General features: G+C 37.6%; 1 protein-coding gene across 2 annotated transcripts in view; it reads left to right on the plus strand.

The window, feature by feature from the left end:
- Positions 1 to 5,689: 5,689 nt before the first annotated feature.
- XPO7 (exportin 7) overlaps positions 5,690 to 21,829 on the plus strand; it is a 40,863-nt gene continuing 24,723 nt past the window's right edge. The window contains exons 1-10 of one of the 2 annotated variants that reach the window (XM_041765323.1): positions 5,690 to 5,988; positions 6,507 to 6,653; positions 8,887 to 8,980; positions 9,700 to 9,866; positions 10,842 to 10,934; positions 13,622 to 13,726; positions 15,091 to 15,256; positions 15,854 to 15,927; positions 17,534 to 17,653; positions 20,799 to 20,945. In XM_041765323.1, the coding sequence (XP_041621257.1) occupies positions 5,968 to 5,988; positions 6,507 to 6,653; positions 8,887 to 8,980; positions 9,700 to 9,866; positions 10,842 to 10,934; positions 13,622 to 13,726; positions 15,091 to 15,256; positions 15,854 to 15,927; positions 17,534 to 17,653; positions 20,799 to 20,945 (1,134 nt within the window). In that variant the 5' untranslated portion in view covers positions 5,690 to 5,967. The remainder of the gene's footprint in view (positions 5,989 to 6,506; positions 6,654 to 8,886; positions 8,981 to 9,699; positions 9,867 to 10,841; positions 10,935 to 13,621; positions 13,727 to 15,090; positions 15,257 to 15,853; positions 15,928 to 17,533; positions 17,654 to 20,798; positions 20,946 to 21,829) is intronic. The other variant, XM_041765324.1, reaches the window with a different exon arrangement.

The following is a 21,829-nucleotide window of genomic DNA, read 5'->3' on the forward strand; positions in this document are numbered from 1 at the left end:
ACTATGTCTAACTTTAAAACCATGCTGTAAGACAACAAAAATGTCCATCAGCTGGTTTGAGGCTACCACTAGTTTGAAACCTGTACTTTAGAGGATTCTGCTTACACTGCAACTTTCGTTCCTCTGCGCTGCGAGTGACTATGAGAAAGAACCAAAACCAGAGTTTAGTGACATGCTGAATGAAAACACTTGAGTGGAGTTTATAAGTCAATAAGCCATTAAGTGACCAGGCACAGTCTGTTTACTTCTTGAAATAACATGTTTACATGTGTTTTTGCTGCCTATTACCCACAATGCAAAGATCTTACATGTTTATTACAAGTTCGAATTGATTCGTATTTTGAGGCTAAGTGTAGAATTCTGCAGTCTCATATGTTAGCAGACTTACTGTCCTTATCTAATGCACGCAAAGCTCTGGCATAGTATTATCACTTGCTGAAAATACGTATTTTATCTTGTTTTACGGCAGTAGACATTACACAGCATCTGCAACCAAAAAGTTTTACTCAACCTCTTAGTACTCTCAGACATAGAATGTCTCCAGAAGCATCCAAAAGCCTTACCTTATTTATTTGTTGAGAAAATGATGGAACTTATGGTTCTAAAAGCATGAATTGATATAAAAGTACAACATTCCAAAACTAAAGAGTACCTGCCAGTTATGATGAACTTCTTTTCCATTAATATCAGAAAGAAATATATGAGATAAATACCTGGAGAATTACAACTGTGGCATTCAACAGTCTTTTTTTTAAAGCTTCTCGTTGAAGTATAACATACAGAAAAATATACAATTTGTACAGTTCAATGGATTTCCTCAAAATGAACATGCCTGTGTAATGAGCACCAGATCAAGAAATGAAATATTTATCCATACTACGGTTGATGGACATTTGGATGTCCATTTAGAAATGATTACATTTAGTGCTGCCTTGAACATTCTTGTATGTGAGTTTTTGTTTGATTAGTTTGTTGTTGTTTTGGTAGATTTAGCACATATCCTTTTTAAACAGGAGTGTGATAGCTAGGTCATAGGGTATCTGTTTTTTGTTGTTTTGTTTTGTTTTGTTTTGTTTTGTTTTGTTTTGTTTTGTTTTTGGAAGAGCACAAGCAGGCGAGGGGTAGGGCAGCAGAGGGAAAGAGAAAAGCAGACTTCTGGTGAGCAGAGAGCCTGATGGGGGGCTCGATCCCAGGACACCCTGAAGGCAGACAGTCAACCAGCTGAGCATCCCAGGCACTTCATAGGGTATCCATATTTTGAGCTTTAATAGGGCCAGTTTTCTAGTGTATTTGAACCAATTCAGGCTCCACTAGCAGAATATGAGTTCTTGTTTTCACATCCTAAGCAACACTAGATGTTGGCTTTTTCATTTTAGTCGGTCTGATGGATATCTCATGTGTTTTGAATTTACATTTCCTGACATTTATTGTGATTGAGCACCTTGTCATTTGCTTATTGGCCATTTGGATGTCTTGTACACTGGCTTTATAAACTTTTAACTTTTAAAAATCAGTCATTTGCATATATAAACAGTCTCATGCGAAGGGCTACCTACTTTCCCCCCATTGACTCCACTGCAACAAATAACATTTTAGAGATCTGCTGATACATGTATAAAACCATAATGGCTTTGACCCACAGGACTGCCTTCTGGATAACATAAAGAGGAATCTTTGTGTGGAATGTTCTTTTTAGGCCATTTAAACTATTAGCATTTATTATTGTAAGAAAAAACAAAATAGAGACATAGTTTTTAAAATTTTTACTTTTAGGGATCCCTGGGTGGCGCAGCGGTTTGGCGCCTGCCTTTGGCCCAGGGCGCGATCCTGGAGACCCGGGATCGAATCCCACGTCAGGCTCCCGGTGCATGGAGCCTGCTTCTTCCTCTGCCTGTGTCTCTGCCTCTCTCTCTCTCTCTCTCTGTGACTATCATAAATAAATTAAAAAAAAAAAATTATCTATATAGTTGTTGGGGTGTTTTCCTGCTTACAAGTAATATATGGTCGCAGTTAAACATTCAGAAGTTAGGGATGCCTGGGTGGCTCAGCGGTTGAGCATCTGCCTTCAGCTCAGGGCATCATCCCCAGTCCAAGTATCGAGTCCCGCATCGGGCTCCCTGCATGGAGCCTGCTTCTCCCTCTGCCTATGTCTCTGCCTCTCTCTGTCTCTCATGAATAAATAAATAAAGTCTTTTTAAAAAAATTCAGAAGTTACAGAAATATGTAACATAGAAGTTGACAGTTTTTCATAATCTCACCTCCCAGAGATGATTGGTTTGTTCATAGCCCTTCAGATTTTCTTCTTTGAATTTGCTAACATACACAAATGATACACTCTAACATAGAGCTTTGCCACTTGCTTTTTTAATGTAACAACTGTTGTTACCGGATCTTTAGGAGTTTTAAAATATTATCTATGATAATGGGTACACATTATTGACAAGAATGCCTAATTGAATAGATAAGTAATAATATGTAATTAGTATATTTTATTAATCTTATAGATCTTTAAAATGGTTCACCTGGCACTTTCAGTATGCATTTTTAATTTACTTAAGACAGTATTTTCCTAGTACCCAGGAAAGTTCTAACTAAAGATGTAAATTAATGTAGTTTATGAGCAAGTTGGAAGTGGCTTGATTTTTTTTTTCTTTTTCTTTTTTTTTCTTTTTTGTATATTTAAGGCATCATAATCATGAAAATTCAGATACTGATTTGGTAAATCAGTTCTATATTTTTCATGAAAAGTTCTCCGGACTGAGTCTGCGCTTTACACTTTGTAATAGGATGGTGGCTTCTTATCATTTCAGGTGGTACTGGTGGCTGTCAGGTTAAAGATGTGCTCTACAGAAAACCTACAGATCTGACTAGTCAGATCTTTGTTTTCTGTTCAGTACTCAACATTATTGGAAAGGTCATCATATCCTTCCTAAAATTGACTATACTAGTCTGTGATTGGAAATCTCCAAGTAAAAATTTCTTTAAGCAATAAGGTTAATTTAAAAGAATATACTGGTAGGCTTTTAAAAAAAGCAATATTTTGCAAATTAAAATAAATTCCAAAGTATTCTGCTTTGTGGGGTACTATAGCATCTAATCCACAAACAGTCTTCATTTTCCTCTAATCTAAAGGAAACTCTTCAGGTAATCATTATATTTTAAGAGGTCTATAGTCCCAGTTGGTTGCACTTTATATTGAAATGAGACTAAAGGAGTTTCATTTTTCCTATTCAAGTTTAAAAGACTGGATAAAACAATATTGTTTCTCAATATTAGTGAAGATACTTTTCTTTCAGTACCTTCATCTTAACTATCTCTGCTGAAATCAGTATGGTCTACGTTTGGGGGGATCATCTTTTATTTCTTGTACTAAAGCAGTACTTTACTAGTGGAAGATCGCCTTTCAGTTTCGTGAAGTATTTCACCCAAATGCGCTTTTCTGTTCCAGTGGGACCAGATGGAAGTTTCTTTGTGGATTATACATTTGACAATCTCAGGAATAGAAAATAGGCAGTCATTCTTCTCTGGAGGCTTTTCTGGCATCATGTTATAGTTGTCCTCAGTATGAACTGGTAGATGGGAGAAGGTTTAATACAGGTGTTACTGTGTGTGCAAAGGCGAAAATGCTGTTATATGTTGTTGCTATCCTAAATGTGAAGTACTACTTTTAAAAGCTAATCAAATAATTGTAGGATAAATTGTTTTATTCAGGGTCCCCAAAAAAAGGTGATTCAGTATAATGTTAGATTTGCTTTGTAAACATTAGGATCCAGAAGGGCATAAAGATAAATGTGTCATTCTCCCTCATTCCATGGGTAGCATGGGTAACCCAAATAAAATAATCCTGTGGTTTTAGATGTTTTCACTAATTGTTTAGGAAACAAAATTGTTCCCAATTCATTCTGGAAACACATACAAGGCTATAGATCTTCAAACTGTGTAAATGGTCAAATTACCTTTTTTTTTTTTTTTTTTTTTTTTACACAGACTTGTTTCTTGAGCTGAGAACTCACTAACAGACTTACTCTGCGGTATGTTTTTGTCTGCTGAATTAAAACAGATCAAAAAACAACCACCGAGAAAGCCCATCATAACCTATGTGTAGGTTTTTAGCAGTAAGGAGCTACTGGTGACAGATGCCTAGCCATTGTCTTATGAACAACTTTGTTGTAATAAACATAAACAAGACATGCACACATGAGAGTGCTACTAGAACTGATTGATCAGACTTTAAGGAGAGTCATTATACCTTAAGCAGCATGACTATGTACAGAATGTCTGTTTGAGCTATTGGAAAGCTCCAAGTGTGTGGTGGCTGTGGAGTTATGAGGTGGCTACTGCTCCCTAATACCTAATACCAGGTTTTATAACTATTTTCAGTTTTAGTTAGGGTGACTTTCTGCTGATGGCTTCAGCATTAGCCTTTTTTTTTTTTTTTTAAGATTTTATTTATTCATTTGACAGAGCACAAGCAGGGGGGAGCAGCAGGCCTAGGCAGAGAGAGAAGCAGACTCCCTGTGGAGCAGGGAGTCTGAGGCGGGGCTTGATCCCAGGAACCTGAGATCATGACCTGACCCAAAGGGTAGACACTTAACCAACTGAACCACCCAGATGCCCTGCTTTTTTTTTTTTTTTTTTAAGATTTTATTTTTAAGTAATCTCTACACCCAGCTTGGAGCTCGAACTCACAATCCCTCCCCCAAGAGTCACATGTGCTACTGACTGAGTCAGCCAGGTGCCCTGTGTAAATCATTTTTTTCCTTTTTTTTTTTTTAAAGTGAATCATTTAATGGGGGGTTGGGGTGGGGGTGGGGGACCAGCCTGCTAGGTTGAAACAGAACTTTGCAAAGGAAATTTAATCCCTTGCTTAAGAACGTGGGGATTTAAAATTAAACCTATTCATTTGTCAGTGGGGTCATGGACCAATATTGCAAGCATATTGCTTTCACTGCTGTTTACGGAATGAATATATGTAATAAATTTGCCTTATCCTCTCTATTCCTTGTGTTTATAAGCTTGTGAAAAAATCAGGTACTACTTATGCAACTTCACCGAGATTTGACTTTGCAAGTACAATTTCCTCTGTGCTTTTAAATTCAAGAAGGTATTAAATGAGACGCCTGAAAGTCAGAGAGGAACAAATTAAACCTAAGGCTAATCTGAATCCCAAGATATTTTGAAGGCTGGTGGGTTGGTTTTGTTTTTTTAGGTAGAGGTTGTTGTGTCTGTTGTTGGGGAGCTCTGAAGTGAGACTTGCTGATCAAGTATTTGTCAGTGTCAGTATTTGTCTTTCATGTTTCTTTTAGGTTAATGTTTGAAATTTATTAATCAGGTTGAGTAAAATAGGTACCTGCCCTAAGGGCTTTCCTGCTTAGTGGAAAAGCAGTGATTTATAAAGTAACACCATAATGAAATAAAGTGATCACAAAAAGCCTTGGGCAGAGAGGCTTTGTAAGCAATTGTAGACTATTTACCCAGGTCAGTTTGTTTAATAATTATTATTCTTGCTGTTCCCATCAGAATTGTCATTTCTAATAGTAGGATCCCTCAAAATGTTTAAACCAAATCTTACTTGCTACTGTAGAAAATAGGCTCATATTTCTTCTTAAAGTCCAAACCGTTTCTTTAAAGACTAACAGATGTTTGCCCTCCTCTTCAGTCAGTGAAAGGTGACAATTAAGTGAACTCTTACTGGTTTCTTTCCTCTTTGCTTTTCAACACCACGTTTAGTGGAAGTAGATTTGCATCCCTTTGGGTTTTTGACTGAAGCACACACCCATCTCCTTCCTGCCTCCCTGGAACTGGTTCAAGATTTGGAGAGAAGGGTTTGTTTGGGGGCGTTTCCTTGGTCTTATCTCTGTCTGAGCATATGCTAGGGTTGAATTTATTTTGACCCTTCCACTTTAAATTTGGAACCGAAGCAAGAGTTTAAAGTACGACAGGAGAAGAGTCTGCTGAACTTTAAACATGAGGGATCCAGGGAGGAAGGTGCGTACATGCATTCAGAAGCCTTCTCATAGTGGTTGGCCATCTTTATTCATATACATAATTTTAAGCTGATAACTACTAGGCAAAGGGAAATATTTAAAACTACATTAAGATATACGTGATGCTTATATTGTGTGCTTATGTGCTTAATTTTACAGCAATGCCTCCAGTATTGAGTTTTGAAATTGATGGCAGAAAAAGTCAATTCTGAGTTTTTATTTGAAAATCTTTTAGGAGGATGAGTATTTATAAGGAAAAATGAATATATCATCTGTGACTGATCTCCAGTGGAATGACTACAAAAGTATAGATGTTTTAGGCATTTCATCATTTTGTCTTCTAAAACATAAAATTTAAGAAGCTATAAATGGTTATTATTAGATAAGATCACCCATATTCTCCTCAGAGTTGAGAAACAAATATCTCTCCATTGCTTATTACTTACCTTTGTCTAGTGGTTTTGTGCATGGTACTTTGAGTGGGCTGGACTGATTTTTTCCTTGACTGATCTTTTCCAGAGCCTGGCCCAACTAGAGAATCTGTGCAAACAGCTTTATGAGACAACAGACACAACCACTCGACTCCAGGCAGAGAAAGCCTTGGTTGAATTCACCAACAGCCCTGATTGCCTGAGCAAGTGCCAGCTACTCCTCGAAAGAGGAAGTGTACGTAAGATTTGAAGAATCCTGAAGGAGAAGAAAAGTTTAGGAAAGTGTATTCAAAGTTTAAGGGTGAATTGGGATAGCTTGTGTTCCATAACCCTTCTAGGTGCCTCTGACTTCTTAATTTCACCTTTAAAAAGCACCATAGCTAGCCCCCAGGTTGACAGTGAAAGGACACACAGCCTCATCAGGAAAATCTCATTGAATATACATTTTATTCTGTCATTTTTCATCTTGAATCAAATTTCTGGGACTTTTTTTCTGTTTCTCACAATTAAGTACCACTTCATATCCTTTACTGACAAGACAGAGCTGTATATGAATGATCCTTCCTACCCACATAGCCCATGTCACTGTGCAAGCACCCCAGTGGTCTCTGAGGCCTCCTGTATACCACAGCTGCTGCTTATTGCCTTGCAGGTGTGAGGAGTGGGGAGGAATTCACAATGAAAACCACAAGTCATTGTTTTAAAAATGGAATCAGAACCTCTTGGAGCTAAAAATGGCAGTATAGTGATCAATGTAATGCTGTCAATGAGACATAGTTTGATTCAATTAGCATTTGGGGCAAGATGGAGGTCTTAGAAAGGCTAAGTAAGAGTCCAACCAGAGCATCCTGAAAGGGCCCTGAAAGAGTCAGAATCCCAACTAGACTAGCAGCTAGCATTCTGCTTAAGACGGGAAGGATATGTGGAAAGAACAAAAGCAGTTAATTTGTTTTGAAGGTAAAATTCTAGATGACTTCATGTTTGAATTTTCATTGACAGTGTTACAGTATTTGTTCAGTTGGCTAAAAATTACCCTTCAGTAGCTAAGAGAGCGAACTCTTTTTCCAAGCATAGGAAGGTTACAGAGTCCTGGTCAGAGACTATATAGTGCTCTGTTCCATTTTTGCATGTAGTATGTTATGTATTTCTTTCCAGTCCCTTAATCTTAGGATTGACCCACTTATATTTATATATTTTGTGCTAAAGGTCAAGCACAACCAGCTCTTCCAGGTGACTTCCACTGGAACCATACAGTATCATCTCTGACACTGTTAATTCCAGATCTTCATGTTGACAGTCAGTAAATAAAACAAGCTGCAATAAAACAGGATTGGTGTGGTACTAAAAACAGTTATAGTGGATTCTTCCTTCTAATCTCTATTGATTTAGCAGATTTATTGAAATTATGTATAAAAACCACCTAGACGTTGTATAGTGTATAGTTACAGTTGTATGTCGTATTCTATAGAGTAGCCTCTTGCATTATTAGTGTTTGACACACCTGCTCTAATCAGTTTAAACCATATTCAGGGGTATTGAAAAAAAACATGTCGAAGTCACATCATAGATTTTGTTTCTTAAGCATAAATTTTTGTTTGTAACTGGTGGTATTATGCAGTGCCTGTGGATAGCCTACTGTTTTAAGGATTTTTAATGTTATAGGAAATTGTCCTTGACCTTTGATTAAATTATTTTTGGTGGGTCTGAGTCTGTCCCTGTTATAGGACGTTATAATAATAGAAACATGTGGAAGAATTCGCGCATAGCTCTTTTTTATACATTATGGTCAGTTGGAATGCTCTGATTCTCCATAAGTTTAAAACTCATAAAATCCACATGGGAGAATGTGCTAATACTGTACCCTTGCATATAGAGCATGGTTTTTCTTTCTCATAAATGTTATAAATTCACTTTAAAACTAGCATATACATCTCGCAAAACTGGATCTGATTGATAGCCATGCTGATGTAAAGATGTAGTTGCACAATGTAGTGGTTCCCTCTGACACTGCATCGTTTTTGTTTTTGTTTTAACTTTCTAATGGTATACTATAGGAATACTTTGAGTTGAACTTTTTGAACATCACTGTAACAAGGCTTTTAACAGAAGATTACTTGGTTTAAATGAAAGAAGAGATCCATCTTCTAAAGATTTGTCTTCTTAATAACTCTCTGAAATGATCTTCTCTAGAGTGGGCCCCCTCTGAGTGATGCAGAATCTGCACTGGATTCAGTTCAATCAGGCCATTCACTTTATACTGTACCTTGTTCATTACTGAAATCAGCTCAGTGAACATATACTCTATGTGGGACTCATTTTTCCTTAGACCCTCTAAAATGCAGAGGATCAGATAGGGCAAAACTGATTAATATTTCTGGAATCTGAGCATAGATCTCCAAATAAAAAACCTCGTGACTGAGTAACTCAATAAAATTGAATTCTGAGTCCTTTTCCTCATCTTTCCACAGTCCTCTTACTCCCAGTTACTGGCAGCTACATGCCTTACAAAGCTTGTATCACGCACAAACAACCCTCTACCATTGGAGCAACGCATAGATATTCGTAAGTAGAGAATCTGTTTTCTCTTCAAGAAATTGTATGTTTGATGATATGCTAGTAATAATTGTATGTTGTTTGATAATGTTCTGAAATTGGTAAGCATACAAAATATATAGAATCTAGTTTTTTTCCTGGAATTTGGGGCTTTTAAAAGTATAGAGGATCTTATATAATTATTTTTAGATAAAGTCCTAAGTCATCCCATTTGTTAGGAGGTTTCTTTCCTTTGGTCCCTACTACCACTATTAACTAAGAAAAATATTGTTAAGAATTTTGAATTCTGCACAAGCATGTTATTTAGCTATCTAGGAGTAGATTCACAGTTGCCATATTCCAGGGTCTTCATTGTGACAGGTATAAAATCCTGAATTGAAAAGCCTACTAATCATAAATTCAAAGTCCCATTTCTCAGTTGCATTAAGAATTAAGAGAATATAACAGAAACAAGAATTACGGAGACTTAGGAGAAATGGTTATGTTTTCTTTTTTTCTTTTTTATCTCCAGTTACAACTCTGCTTAAAACTACATTATGACTTGCACATTCTTACTGTTAGATATATCACCATGTTAGAAAGCAGGGAGAAAAAAAATAATAGAAGAAAACTAAGGCAGTCATGGGAAATAAGCTAAATTTACCATTTCCTGAATGTTTAATATATTTAAAGATGTGTGCCCTTCCCTGGCAGAGATTTCCAATTATGTGGATTTTTTTGTTTTGTAGGGAACTATGTGCTCAACTACCTTGCCACTCGGCCAAAGTTGGCTACTTTTGTGACACAAGCACTTATTCAGTTATATGCCAGAATCACAAAACTGGGCTGGTTTGACTGTCAGAAGGATGACTACGTCTTCAGAAATGCAATCACAGACGTCACAAGGTTCTTACAGGTACGATGTGTATATGTGATGGAGTAGGAATGTGAGAAGCAACATGTATGTGCTTATATAGTGATCTACTTTTTTTTTTTTAATTACACAAAATGGAATTATTTTATACATTCTCTTCTATGTCTTTTTTACCTTTAATGTTCCTTAGCTTTATATGTTTACATGTCAGCACAGACAAACTCCATTTTTTCTAATGCCTATATACTATGCCAGTCTTAAAATACCATAACTTAATTAACTAATGTCTTATAGGTGGACCTTTAGTTTGGTTCTATACTTTAAGTAGACACATCAGTGAATATCCTAAAATAATTACACCTGTCATACGTGGAATAAGTATGTGTTTCTACGGTGATTTCCTAGCCTTAGAATTATACAGTCAAAGGGACATGTGTATTTTTGGCTTTCAAAGATATTTCCAAATTATCTTCAAAAAAGTTGTGTCCTACAACAATTAAAAGAATGCTTGCCTAGTCCTCTGTACCTCCACCCTAGGAACTCAGCTGTTTATTTTTCCAATATTTAATAGGTAAAAAGAATTAGCATTTCAACATTTGAGTTATGAATGAGACAGAACAAATGTTCATGTTAATTTAAACTTTTTTTTTTTTCTGTGAACTTCCTATTTACATCTTCTGTAAATCTAGTTTTTGGTCTCTTTGTGAATTGTATTACACATCTACTTATTGCTTAACTTAGATGTATTTTGCCAGTTTCTCTTTGTATAATGGGTGTGGTATGATGCCATGAGTATGTTTTAAATACAAAAGGTTTCAGTCTTGATGAAGTCAAAGTTAGCAGCCTTCCCATGTAGCAGTTAACGTTTTATGTCCTGCAAAGCAACAGCCTTAAACTACCTTATCTGGGCGGTTTTAGTAGCTACACAGGATTCCACCATTTCCAAAGCGTGGCTGCAATTCCGTGGCTGAAACCTAGCTACACGCACCAACCTGTGCCTTACGTTGTTTTTACCAGGATAGTGTTGAATACTGCATCATTGGCGTCACAATTTTATCTCAGCTAACCAATGAAATTAATCAAGTAAGTGCTACAGCCTTCCTCATTGAAGTAAGTGCCATATTTTTTCTTAGTATTGGTGTTTTCTGCTATGTGTGGGATGATCTTTTTTGGCAGTTGTGTGCTTTTGCGGTAAGTGATTAATGCCCTTTGAAACAATAGTTCCATTGGGTTTTCCTCTGTAAGTGCAGCCTACCTCATTCTTAATGTCCTGGTCCTCTTCTGTCTCCAGAACATTTTATCCTCCACCAGCTCTCCTTGCTGGTATTAATGTTCATTGTGAGAGCTGAGAGCAACTGTCCTAAGTCAAAACCTTAATGAATTACTGCTTTGCTAATCAAAGAGAATGGATCCAAAAAAGGGATCACAAAACTGGAACCAGAACCATTTGTGTGCCACTTCTGCTAAATACATTAGTATGTGTTTATAATCCTTTAAAACTCAATTCCTATATGCTATTATTAAAGACTTTTCTGGTGATCTTTTTAGAATGCATAAAACATTCTACTAAATACCAAATAATTTTTTGAGTAGTCCTTGATGTCACAGTTACTACAGAGGAAACACCAGTGGCTTTCTTTTGCTCTGGCTATTATTATTATTATTTTTTTTTAGTCATTTACTTTTGTATCCAGCTAAAATTTTGTAATTATTGAACAGGCCACTATTAATATTAGTTGTGACATCTCACCCTTCAGTCGCAAGCTGTGAATTACATTGGCATCACTGTTGCTATTGCGCATATTTATGCAGATCTGTATATTAACCCTGAGAAATTTTAACTATGAAGCAGTACTATTTTAAATGCATCAACCTCTGGCCATTTAAACTCTCTGTCACATGCGATCCCCACTATGGTCAGTAATATCAAAATAATAATAGCTTGTACTTCTGAGTTGCTGATGTGTGGCAGGTGATGTTCTAAGCAATTTACTGATAGCAGCTAATTTTATTCTCACGATAATCCTGGGAGGTAGGTTCCGTCACCATCCCATTTTCTAGAGAAGGAACCTGAGGCACATAAAGGTCAATAATTTGCCTAAGGTATCACAGGTAGCAAGCAAGCATATCAGAATTTAAACCCATATAGTCTTACTACGGAGCCTGTACTCTTAACTAATTTACTATTGAACTAATTTACTATTGAACCACTATTGAACCATTTACTAGGTAACCACTGTTACCTTTGTAATAGGAGAGCGTGCATTAACTGAGGACATAGATTGTGCTGTTAATGTTCTCCTCTTTGAAGCCCCCCCTCCCCCCGGCAAAATACACCAGTCTTGATATTTTGAACTCCAAAATTTTATTTGTCTTTCTTAATAAAACAATAGAAATATGTGTAATATATTTAATGTGTGTAGTTATTCTCTGTATTATGATCAGTGTAAATGATTATATATGGAATATGGTATATAATCTGGCAATGCCGTACTATCCAAGACATTTATGGTAACACAGTGACACTGAAGCTAGAATCGGGAGGTATTTTGAACCTCTGCCAAACTTAGTTTTCTTTTAAATTTTTTTTTTTTTTTTTTTTTTGGTTGTCAGATTTGAATCAGAAAGCTTATTTCTGTTATCCCTGTTTGAACTTCGAAATAAAATCAAGGGGAGGGGTGCCTGGCTGGCTCAGTCAGAAGATCACCTGACTCTTGATCTCAGGGTCATGAGTTTGAACCCCACGTTGGGTGTAGAGATTACTTAAATAAAGCCTTTAAAAAGAAAAGGAGAGTCTATAACCTGATTGTCAGAAATCTTGCTGTATTCTTTAATGTGCCAACAGCAAATGAACCCCTTCTCAGATAAATTGATTGGTATATAGAAGAGATTTAAGCTTTTAGTAGGTGGTTGGTCTAAAAAAAACCCTGGTTGTGGTTTGGTGCCTGCCTTTGGCCCAGAGCGCGATTCTGGAGTCCCAGGATCGAGTCTTGCATCAGGCTCCCAGTATGGAGCCTGCTTCTTCCTCCTGTGTCTCTGCCTCTCTCTCTCTCTGTCTGTGTCTATCATAAATAAATAAATAAATAAATAAATGAATGAATGAATGAATGAATGAATGAATAAATATCTTTAAAAAATAAAATAAAAATTCCCTGGTAACCTTGAAACCCCTTTATATTCCACTTACCGACTTTTACCACAAAAAACCTTAAAGTTTGGCTGAGAAGAGGGGAACAGAGGAAAAAGTGAGAGACCAATGCAGCCCTTCAATTAAGTGCTCACTTCTGGGGTAGAGACTATGTGTTGAAATAGGTTAGAGAAGGCAGAGGGTGTTATGGACTATTGTCAGCATAAGTTCATGACTGTCGGTTAATGGCTGCTTTGGAAATGCTGTGGTAACTTTAGCCCTGGGCAGATTGTTTACCAAACCCAATGCCACTGTCTATTTCTGAGACAACCCACAGTATAACATGCTAGTAATAATTAGCACTATCTGCCAGCAATTGGTTAAATTTTACCTCCCTAAGTGCCGAGGAAGTGAAAACTTGGCAGTAGAGATGCTTACCCCTTTTTCCATCTTCTGTCTGTAAGCTAGAGACATATCCTGGCTAGCTGTTAGCAGCTTATTGTCCTTTGCATCCTCTCATTATACGTCAGTTAACAGTGGTTTAAACATTAAAAATGTGTTTTGTATGTAAGTTGATTTTATTAGAAATCCTACTTTATTTGAAGTCTACATGAAATATTTTTCTTTGCAATTAATTCTAAAACTTGGATTGGCTTATCTTTCTGCACAGGCTGACACCACCCATCCTTTAACCAAGCACAGAAAAATAGCCTCTTCTTTCCGAGATTCATCGTTATTTGATATCTTTACACTTTCCTGCAATTTACTAAAACAGGTGAGATTATAGGTTGGGCCCTGCTTCCCAGTCCCCTTTGAAAGGATGAGAATGCGTGAGGACCTGTTAAAGATCAGCTCTAAGCTGACCTCTCAAGAGTTGGTACAGCTCTCACCATCTTTCACGAAACACTTGTCTCCAGGATGTGGAAGGAAGTGCCACACTGACCACAGACATTAGAGAGGGGATTGGAATTGCCTTATTTCAGAACTGTTCCCCTAAGCAAAGTGCAGCAAGTGAACACGTATCCCAAGGAATCTAGTTTACCACAAAGTTTGGGATTTTGTTGTTTGCTTTTTTATACCCACATAAAATCTTCCTGCATGGAGGAAAGTCATGTTAGCTTTATGGTGTTTGGATTCTCAGAGCTCTAAAAGTAGGTTCAGACTGCATTGTTAGCATACTGAAACGGCTGGCTCCCCTGCCTCCTGCTGAGTTACAGGCAGCACATAAACAAGCAACATCTGTAAGGAAAAGTAGGTTTTGAATTTTTAACATCCATCTAGATTTCATAACCCGAAGGGGCAGACAGTTACCACATAAGGAAATTACCTGTTTTAAAACAGAAAATGGGTGCTGAGGTCCATTTATGGATGAGTTTAACTAGAAAGGAAATGCTCACCTATGTGTCGTGCACATTGATAGCAATCTGTTCTAAGGGTCCCTTGTCCCCATAGAAAGCTAAATGAGGTTAGCTTCTGGCTGTCTCTTCATTTTGGGTTGTCTATTTGGTTTGGTTTGTTGTGGGGTTTATTCTTAGTCTCATTTTCCATTATGCTTCGACTTTTAGAAGCAAGTTTGGATTCTTTGTGTTGTCCCAGTTAATGATGTTCATTTTTTTTCCTCAATTGCCTAGTTCTACCTCAGAATTCCCACAGTCCTCGAGTTGGGCAAGCTGCCTGGCAAAAAACTATTGAACCCTCTAAGGTGGGGAAGCTTTTGATAAAACTGAAGATTGACTCCTCCTGGCCAATACCATCAAAAATAATTAGCCAACTAGTCACTGAAGTCAAAGGCCCCATCTAGAACTAACTAGGATCTCATAGCGAATGGAGTACCCACCCATCCCATATTGCTTCAGAATCCCATGTGGTCACTATGTGTACAACATGTAAAGAATACATGTCAAAAGGAAGATTTCTTTAAATACCAATTTTATATTTTTACAGTAAATAAGAAGCTAGGATTTTCATAGTGACATTAAGGTGACACAAGTGCAGCATCTTTTGCAGGGGAAACATCATTTTGTTGAGTTGAAATACTGCCCTCTCCTTTTCTGGCTTAACAGCCTTCTCAGGAGTCTGGCAGCCAGCTTGGAAGAGAGGAGTGATTGTTTGGGCCTCATTATGTGGTAATTTTTACAGGCTTCAGGAAAGAATCTAAACTTGAATGATGAAAGTCAGCATGGCTTGCTCATGCAACTGCTCAAACTCACTCATAACTGCCTAAACTTTGATTTCATCGGCACTTCTACTGATGAGTCCTCAGATGACCTGTGCACAGTACAGATTCCCACCAGCTGGAGATCAGGTAATAGCACTGTGCCACCTAGAATAAACTGCTGCCCAGCCCTGCATAACGTCTGCAGGACGATCTGAAGAACCCCTGACGGTCCCTTACTGGCTTTTAGAGAAAACCTAGAAGGTCAGCATCTGTCTTGAAAAAGGGAGAAAGAGAGTGTTGGATGAATCTTACAGATCCCTCAGCTTGGGAGAACTTTGAATTACTGGGTTACTCACAGATGTGAGTTTGACCTTCTCACATTCATCACCTATAGACTTCTGTGATCTTACTCATTTCAGGTCACTTCTAGATTTAAACATAAAATCGGAGAAAAGAACTTGTTTTTGTGTTCTTCAGGATCAAACTTCTTCCTTTAAACACATTCCTGATTGTCTTAAGTTCTCTGAGAATCATAAGAATGAATCTGCTCCTTAGAGGAGCTAAAACCTAGTACTTTAAAAAATGAGAAAACAGGAAAAACAAAGAGCCCCTTTTAGCTTATCAGTTTGAAAGGAAATAAACACTGAGAAAAGCAGAGGATGTGCCCCCTAATACATAGTGCTGTAAGTATGTCGCTAGCAATGAGCAGACGCACTCAGTAATGACTCCTTTGTCTCTTTTCAGCATTCTTAGATTCTTCAACTCTGCAGCTGTTTTTTGACCTGTATCATTCCATCCCTCCTTCATTTTCACCTCTGGTGAGTCAGGCCCACAGTTTACAAAGCTAACCTACTACTAGAAAGTAGCAATGGTGAATGAGCCTTACGCTCATTCATTTTGTTGTACCAAATCACACAAGTAAAGCATGTGATACTAGGAATACTAGGGTTAGTTATCTAGCCTTTTGTGGTAAAGCTCGTGACCTAAAAATTCTTGCAGTAAAGTCTTAATTCTCTTTAAATTTTTCCCGCTAAAGACAAATTGCTGCAGATGTCAGGGGTCTTTTGGTCTCATCTTGAATCTGACTTTATACTGTACTGTTTGAGAACAGCCACAGGCTACAGTAGAGGAGGTTCAGCTTGTATTATCTAATTAAAAATTATCCTGCCCAAAATTTTTGAATATCCTTCAGGCATGTATTACATGAGTGCTAACTGGAAACTGTAAGGGGAAGGCACATTTGTATACTATCCTGTATAACATTCGAGAGCTCTTGGAATGATGCATTTCTCCTTTAAAACAGTAATTACCATCCTCAAATCTCAGAGTTCATCCAGGTCCTGAAAGACACTGGCCTAGTATTTCAGATTGGTATAAAATGCTACTGTACGAAACACAAACAAAACAGTACAGTAATGGGTGTTTTGCTTAGTATTTGTTTCCCTGGTTATTATGGTACTTTTCCAAATGTAGACCTTAGCTCTAGTAGAAACATGAATTCAGTATTGTTTGTATCTTTAGTTTTACTTCAGGAAAAGGTAGCTCACTCAAGAGAGGTAGTTTGTGAAAGGCCAATTGGTAAAGATGTGGGCAACACTAAGGGAATCCAACAAGGAGTGGTGAGGTGAGGTACACCCTCTAGGGAGTTGCAGTAGTGGGGAGCCCTAGTGGGCAAGAAGAGGAAACGCTGGAAAGAGCTGAAGCTGTGATTTGGTGACAGCTGGACGGCAGAGGGAGGGGACACTGCCAGTGATGGCCCAGCCAGAGGTCCAGAAGGGATGCCTCTTTTCTTCCTGCCTTTAATCTCTCCCCAGTACTTTGCAGTGATTGAAGCCTACTAGAGGCAAGAGGGCAGCAGAGCTCTGGCCACGTTACTGGTGGGCAGAAGTCAACCTCCCAGGGAACAGAGCAATCTGGAGAACGATAGAAGATAGATCTGGAGGGGCAAACAATATTAATATCTAACACAGTGGGGAAAGGGTAAAATATTTTCAGTGTAAAGCCTATTCTTTTTCAGGACACAGATCTAATTCGGTTATTTCATTATGGCAAAACCTGATTAGCCAAAAGTCTTAATGAAGCAGGGAAAACTAAAACTTAAACTATGAACTGTATGGTATTTTCAAGCCTTAAATATATCTATCTTAAGAACCAAAGAAGCCATTGTGTGGTCAAAGAATAATACTTAATTTCCAGACTATGAATTTAACTAGTTAATATGGTAACTTGTATCTAATTCTCTTTTTCGAGTATTGCTGGCTGCACCTTCCCTAATCTTTCTATATCATTATAATGGTAGCAGAGGTTGAAAGGATAGAGTTAGTGGCATATGTAAAGAAGAATATTATAGGAGGGGAGGGGGATAGTATGGAGTAGCCATATCATCTTTTAATCAGTTGTGTTTGGGTTGTGCCTGCTTTTTAGGTATTATCCTGCTTAGTACAGATTGCCTCAGTCAGAAGATCCCTGTTTAACAATGCAGAGAGGGCCAAGTTTCTCTCACATCTTGTTGATGGTGTTAAACGAATACTGGAAAACCCACAGGTAAGAGTTTTGAGAATTTATTTTTATTTGAATACATATATAAATAATGTATGTTGTGCGTGTGTGTGTATGTGATTAGTATATGCCTTTCTGTTGGGTCAGAAGGAGATCCATCTAAAGGCCACACTTAACAGAAATCCTAGAGAGTCATTCTTCAGATTTAAGTGAATCTGTATCTGTAGACAGATTCTTGAGAGTGTTTACCCAAATGGGGAGCTTGTATCCTCTAGCATCAGAAATGCAGGAGTTGGGGGGAAGGATACTTTGACACGAGAAAATAAGGAGAGACCTAGTCATTTTTCTCCCAAGAAATTAAGAATCTAGAGTTTGGGTTTTGTTTTTGTTTCCTTTTTTTAATGTACATTATTTACCAAAGTGTATAGGGCTGCTTTTAGGTAAGAAGGGAGATATTCCCATTCCAGTATTCATTCCATAACTTGATTGCCCTTTTTGTGTTTTTCAGTCCCAAAGATTCCGCCAACGCCTAGTTCTTTTAAAGTACTACTTCTCTACACTAGGAAATACCATATAAGCATTTCATTTTTAAATATACTCAGTTCTGTCCCTCTTGGTAATAATTCTTTTTTTAAATTGAAGTTAGTTGACTCAGAATGTACATTAGTTTCAGATGTACAACGTAGTGAAACGATTCTCTGTTATGCCATGCTTACAAGTGTAGCTCCCATCTGTCACCACAGAATCCTTTTACAGTATCATTGACTATATTCCCTGTGCTGTGCCTCATCCCCGTGACTTCTTCACTGCATAAGTGGGAAGCCTGTGTTTCCCACTCCCCTTCGTCCATTTTTGACCATGTCCCCAGTGCCTCCCCTCTAGCTACCCTCAGTTTGTTCTCTTTATTTATGGATCTGTCTCAGCTTTTTTTGTTTGTTCTTTTGTTTCATTTTTTAGATTCCACAAATAAGTGAAGTCCTATGGTATTTGTATTTCTTTAACTGACTTAGTTCACTTAGTATAATACCCCATAGGTCCATCCACTTAATCACAAGTGGCAAGATCTTGGTCTTTTTTATGGTTGAATAATATTACATTGTATGTATATGCATGTATGTAGGTATACGTGTATGTGATGTATATACACACACACATACCACTTATTCTTTATTCATTTGTCTATAGTGTACACTTAGGTTCCTTCCATAGCTTGATTATTGTAAATAATGCCACAGGACACAGAGGGTTGCATATATCTTTTCAAATTAGTGTTTTTGTTTTCTTTGGGTAGATAACCAGTAGTGGAATTACTGGATCATACAGTATTTCTATTTTTAATTTTATGAGGAACCTCCATACTGTCTGCCACGATGACTACACCAGTTTGCATTCCCACCAGCAGTGCATGAGGGTTCCTTTTTCTCCACATCCTCACCAGCACTTGTTCTTTCTTGTCTTTTGGGTCAAGTTTTTAGGTTTTTTTGTTTTGGGTTTTTGTTTTTGTTGTTGTTTTGCTTTGTTTTTTATGCCCCTGTGTGAGCTCCCTGTTCAGCAAGGAGTCTGCTTCCCTCCCTCTGCCCCTCCTTGTGCTTGTGTGTGAGCACATACACGCTCTCTCTCTTTCTCTCTCTCAAATAAATAAATAAAATCTTTTTAAAAAGAGGGATGCCTGGATGGCTCAGCAGCTAAGCGCCTGCCTTCAGCCCAGGGCATGATCCTGGAGTTGCAGGATCGAGTCCCACATCGGGCTCCCTGCATGGAGCCTGCTTCTCTCTCTGCCTTTGTTTCTGCCTCTCTCTCTGTGTATCTCATGAATAAATAAATAAAATCTTTAAAGAAAAAAGAGACGCCTGCATGCCTCAGTGGTGGAGTGTCTGCCTTTGGCTCAGGGCATGATCCCGGGATTCCAGGATCAAGTCCCACATCAGACTTCCTGCATGGAGCCTTTTTAATAACTAGCTGTTCTGACAAGTTGTAAGGTGATATCTCATTGTGGTTTTGATGATTAGTGATATTAAGCATATTTTCATGGGTCTGTTGGCCATCTGTATGTCCTCTATGGGAAAATGTCTCTTCAGATCCTCCCATCATGTTTTAACCAGATTGTCAAGTTGCATGAGTTCTTTATGTATTTTGGATACTATCCTCTTATCAGATATATCCATTTGCAAATATCTTTTCCCATTCAGTAGGTTATCTTTTCATTTTGTTGATGGTTTCCTTCACTATGCAAAAGCTTTTTATTTTGGTATAGTCCCAATAGTTTATTTTTGCTTTTTGTTTGTCTTGCCTGAGGACACATATCCAAAGAAATGTTGCTGTGGCTGATGTCAAGGAGATGACTGCCTACTTTTTCTTCTAGGAATTTTATGGTTTCAAGTCTCATGTTTAGGTCTTTAGTCCATTTTGAGTTTATTTTTCTGTATGATGTAAGGAAGTGGTCCAGTTTCGGCTTTTTGCATGTTGCTGTCCAGTTTTCCCAACACCATTTATTGAAGACTGTTAAAAAGACATTTATTCATTCAGCAAATATGTAGAGCACCTACTATGTGTTAGGGATATGGTAGTGAACAAAACAAAGTATGCTAATCAAGGAAGACCAACATAAGAAAATAGTTAAATATGTTGGTATAATATGCAAACAAACCCAAAGTGTTTGATTATAAAGTAAATATATAAACATACTAGTATAGGATCTTTAAAACTTATTATAACAATGATAATATAATGTAAATAAATTAAGTATTTGTGTAACTTTGCCACTGAAGTATAGTCTTATTTACTGATAAATTTGACAGATGTAGAAATGAAAATCTCATGATCTTTGATCAGTGGGAAGCAAACAGACCAGTCACATCCTCAGTTGTGCCTCTTTTCTATTATTAATCAGCTTTACAACTTTAGGCAAGTAATGTGATCCCTCTGGGCTTCCATTTCAGACTTTAAATTGAGGCTCCTAATTTCATCTCACAGGATGATTGATAAGAACAGATGAGATAATAGATGTGACCATCTCTTTTAAAAGTTACATCTTTAAAAATTGTTTTTAAACCATTCTATAGATGTATCTTTCTAAGTGAGGGTATGTAGCTCAGATTAAATGATTGTCCCCTCGTGCCATCCCAAATGTCATTCTGGAAGTATAGTGCATCACATTTTACATTTTATTTTCCTCCTGTGCTGTCACCAGAGTTTATCAGACCCAAACAATTACCATGAGTTTTGCAGACTACTGGCCCGATTGAAGAGTAACTATCAACTGGGAGAATTAGTAAAGGTGGAAAACTATCCTGAGGTCATCCGATTGATAGCTAACTTCACAGTGACCAGCCTACAGGTTTGTCTTTGATTGCTTGTCTCTCTTTACTACACGTTGGAACCTCTTCTCTTGCTCATTGGTTTTAAACTTATAAGAATACAGGCATACCTCATTTTATTGCACTTCACAGATGATACTATGTTTTTTACAAGTTGAACGTTTATGGCAACCCTGCATTGAGCAAGTATGTTGGTGCCATTTTTCCAATAGCACTTCATGTCTCTGTGTCACATTTTGGTAGTTCTCATATTTCAGACTTTATCCTATTTGTTATAGTGATCTGTGACCAGTGATTACAACTGCCTGAAAGCTCAGATGATGGTTAGCATTTTTAGCAATAAGATATTTTTTATAAATTAAAAAAAAAAAAAAAGAGATCCCTGGGTGGCGCAGTGGTTTGGCGCCTGCCTTTGGCCCAGGGCGCGATCCTGGAGACCCGGGATCGAATCCCACATCAGGCTCCCGGTGCATGGAGCCTGCTTCTCCCTCCGCCTGTGTCTCTGCCTCTCTCTCTCTGTGACTATCATAAATAAAATAAAACAAAATGAAAATAAATAAATAAATAAGATATTTTTTAGTTAAGGTTATGTACATCGTTTTTAGACATAATGCTGTTGCACACTTACTAGATTGTAGTGTAAAACATAACTTTCTTATATGTGCTGGAAAACCAAAAAGTTCATTTGACTTGCTTTATAGCAGTGGTATGGAATCAAACCCATAGTGATATCTCCAAGATGTGCCTGTATTCCCTTTTCTTCCCCCAGGCAAAAATGAATATAAATTTAGGGCAACCCTGCAGAGTAGTTACTGCAGCCTGCTTATTTGCCTAACAAAAGTGCAAGGAGTTTGGTTAGAGCAGCATGTGGGAGCTGCAAGGATAATATTTACATTATCACTCT

Source organism: Vulpes lagopus, chromosome 8, assembly GCF_018345385.1.
Source record: "Vulpes lagopus strain Blue_001 chromosome 8, ASM1834538v1, whole genome shotgun sequence".
In the NCBI taxonomy this organism is placed as follows: Eukaryota; Metazoa; Chordata; class Mammalia; order Carnivora; family Canidae; genus Vulpes; species Vulpes lagopus.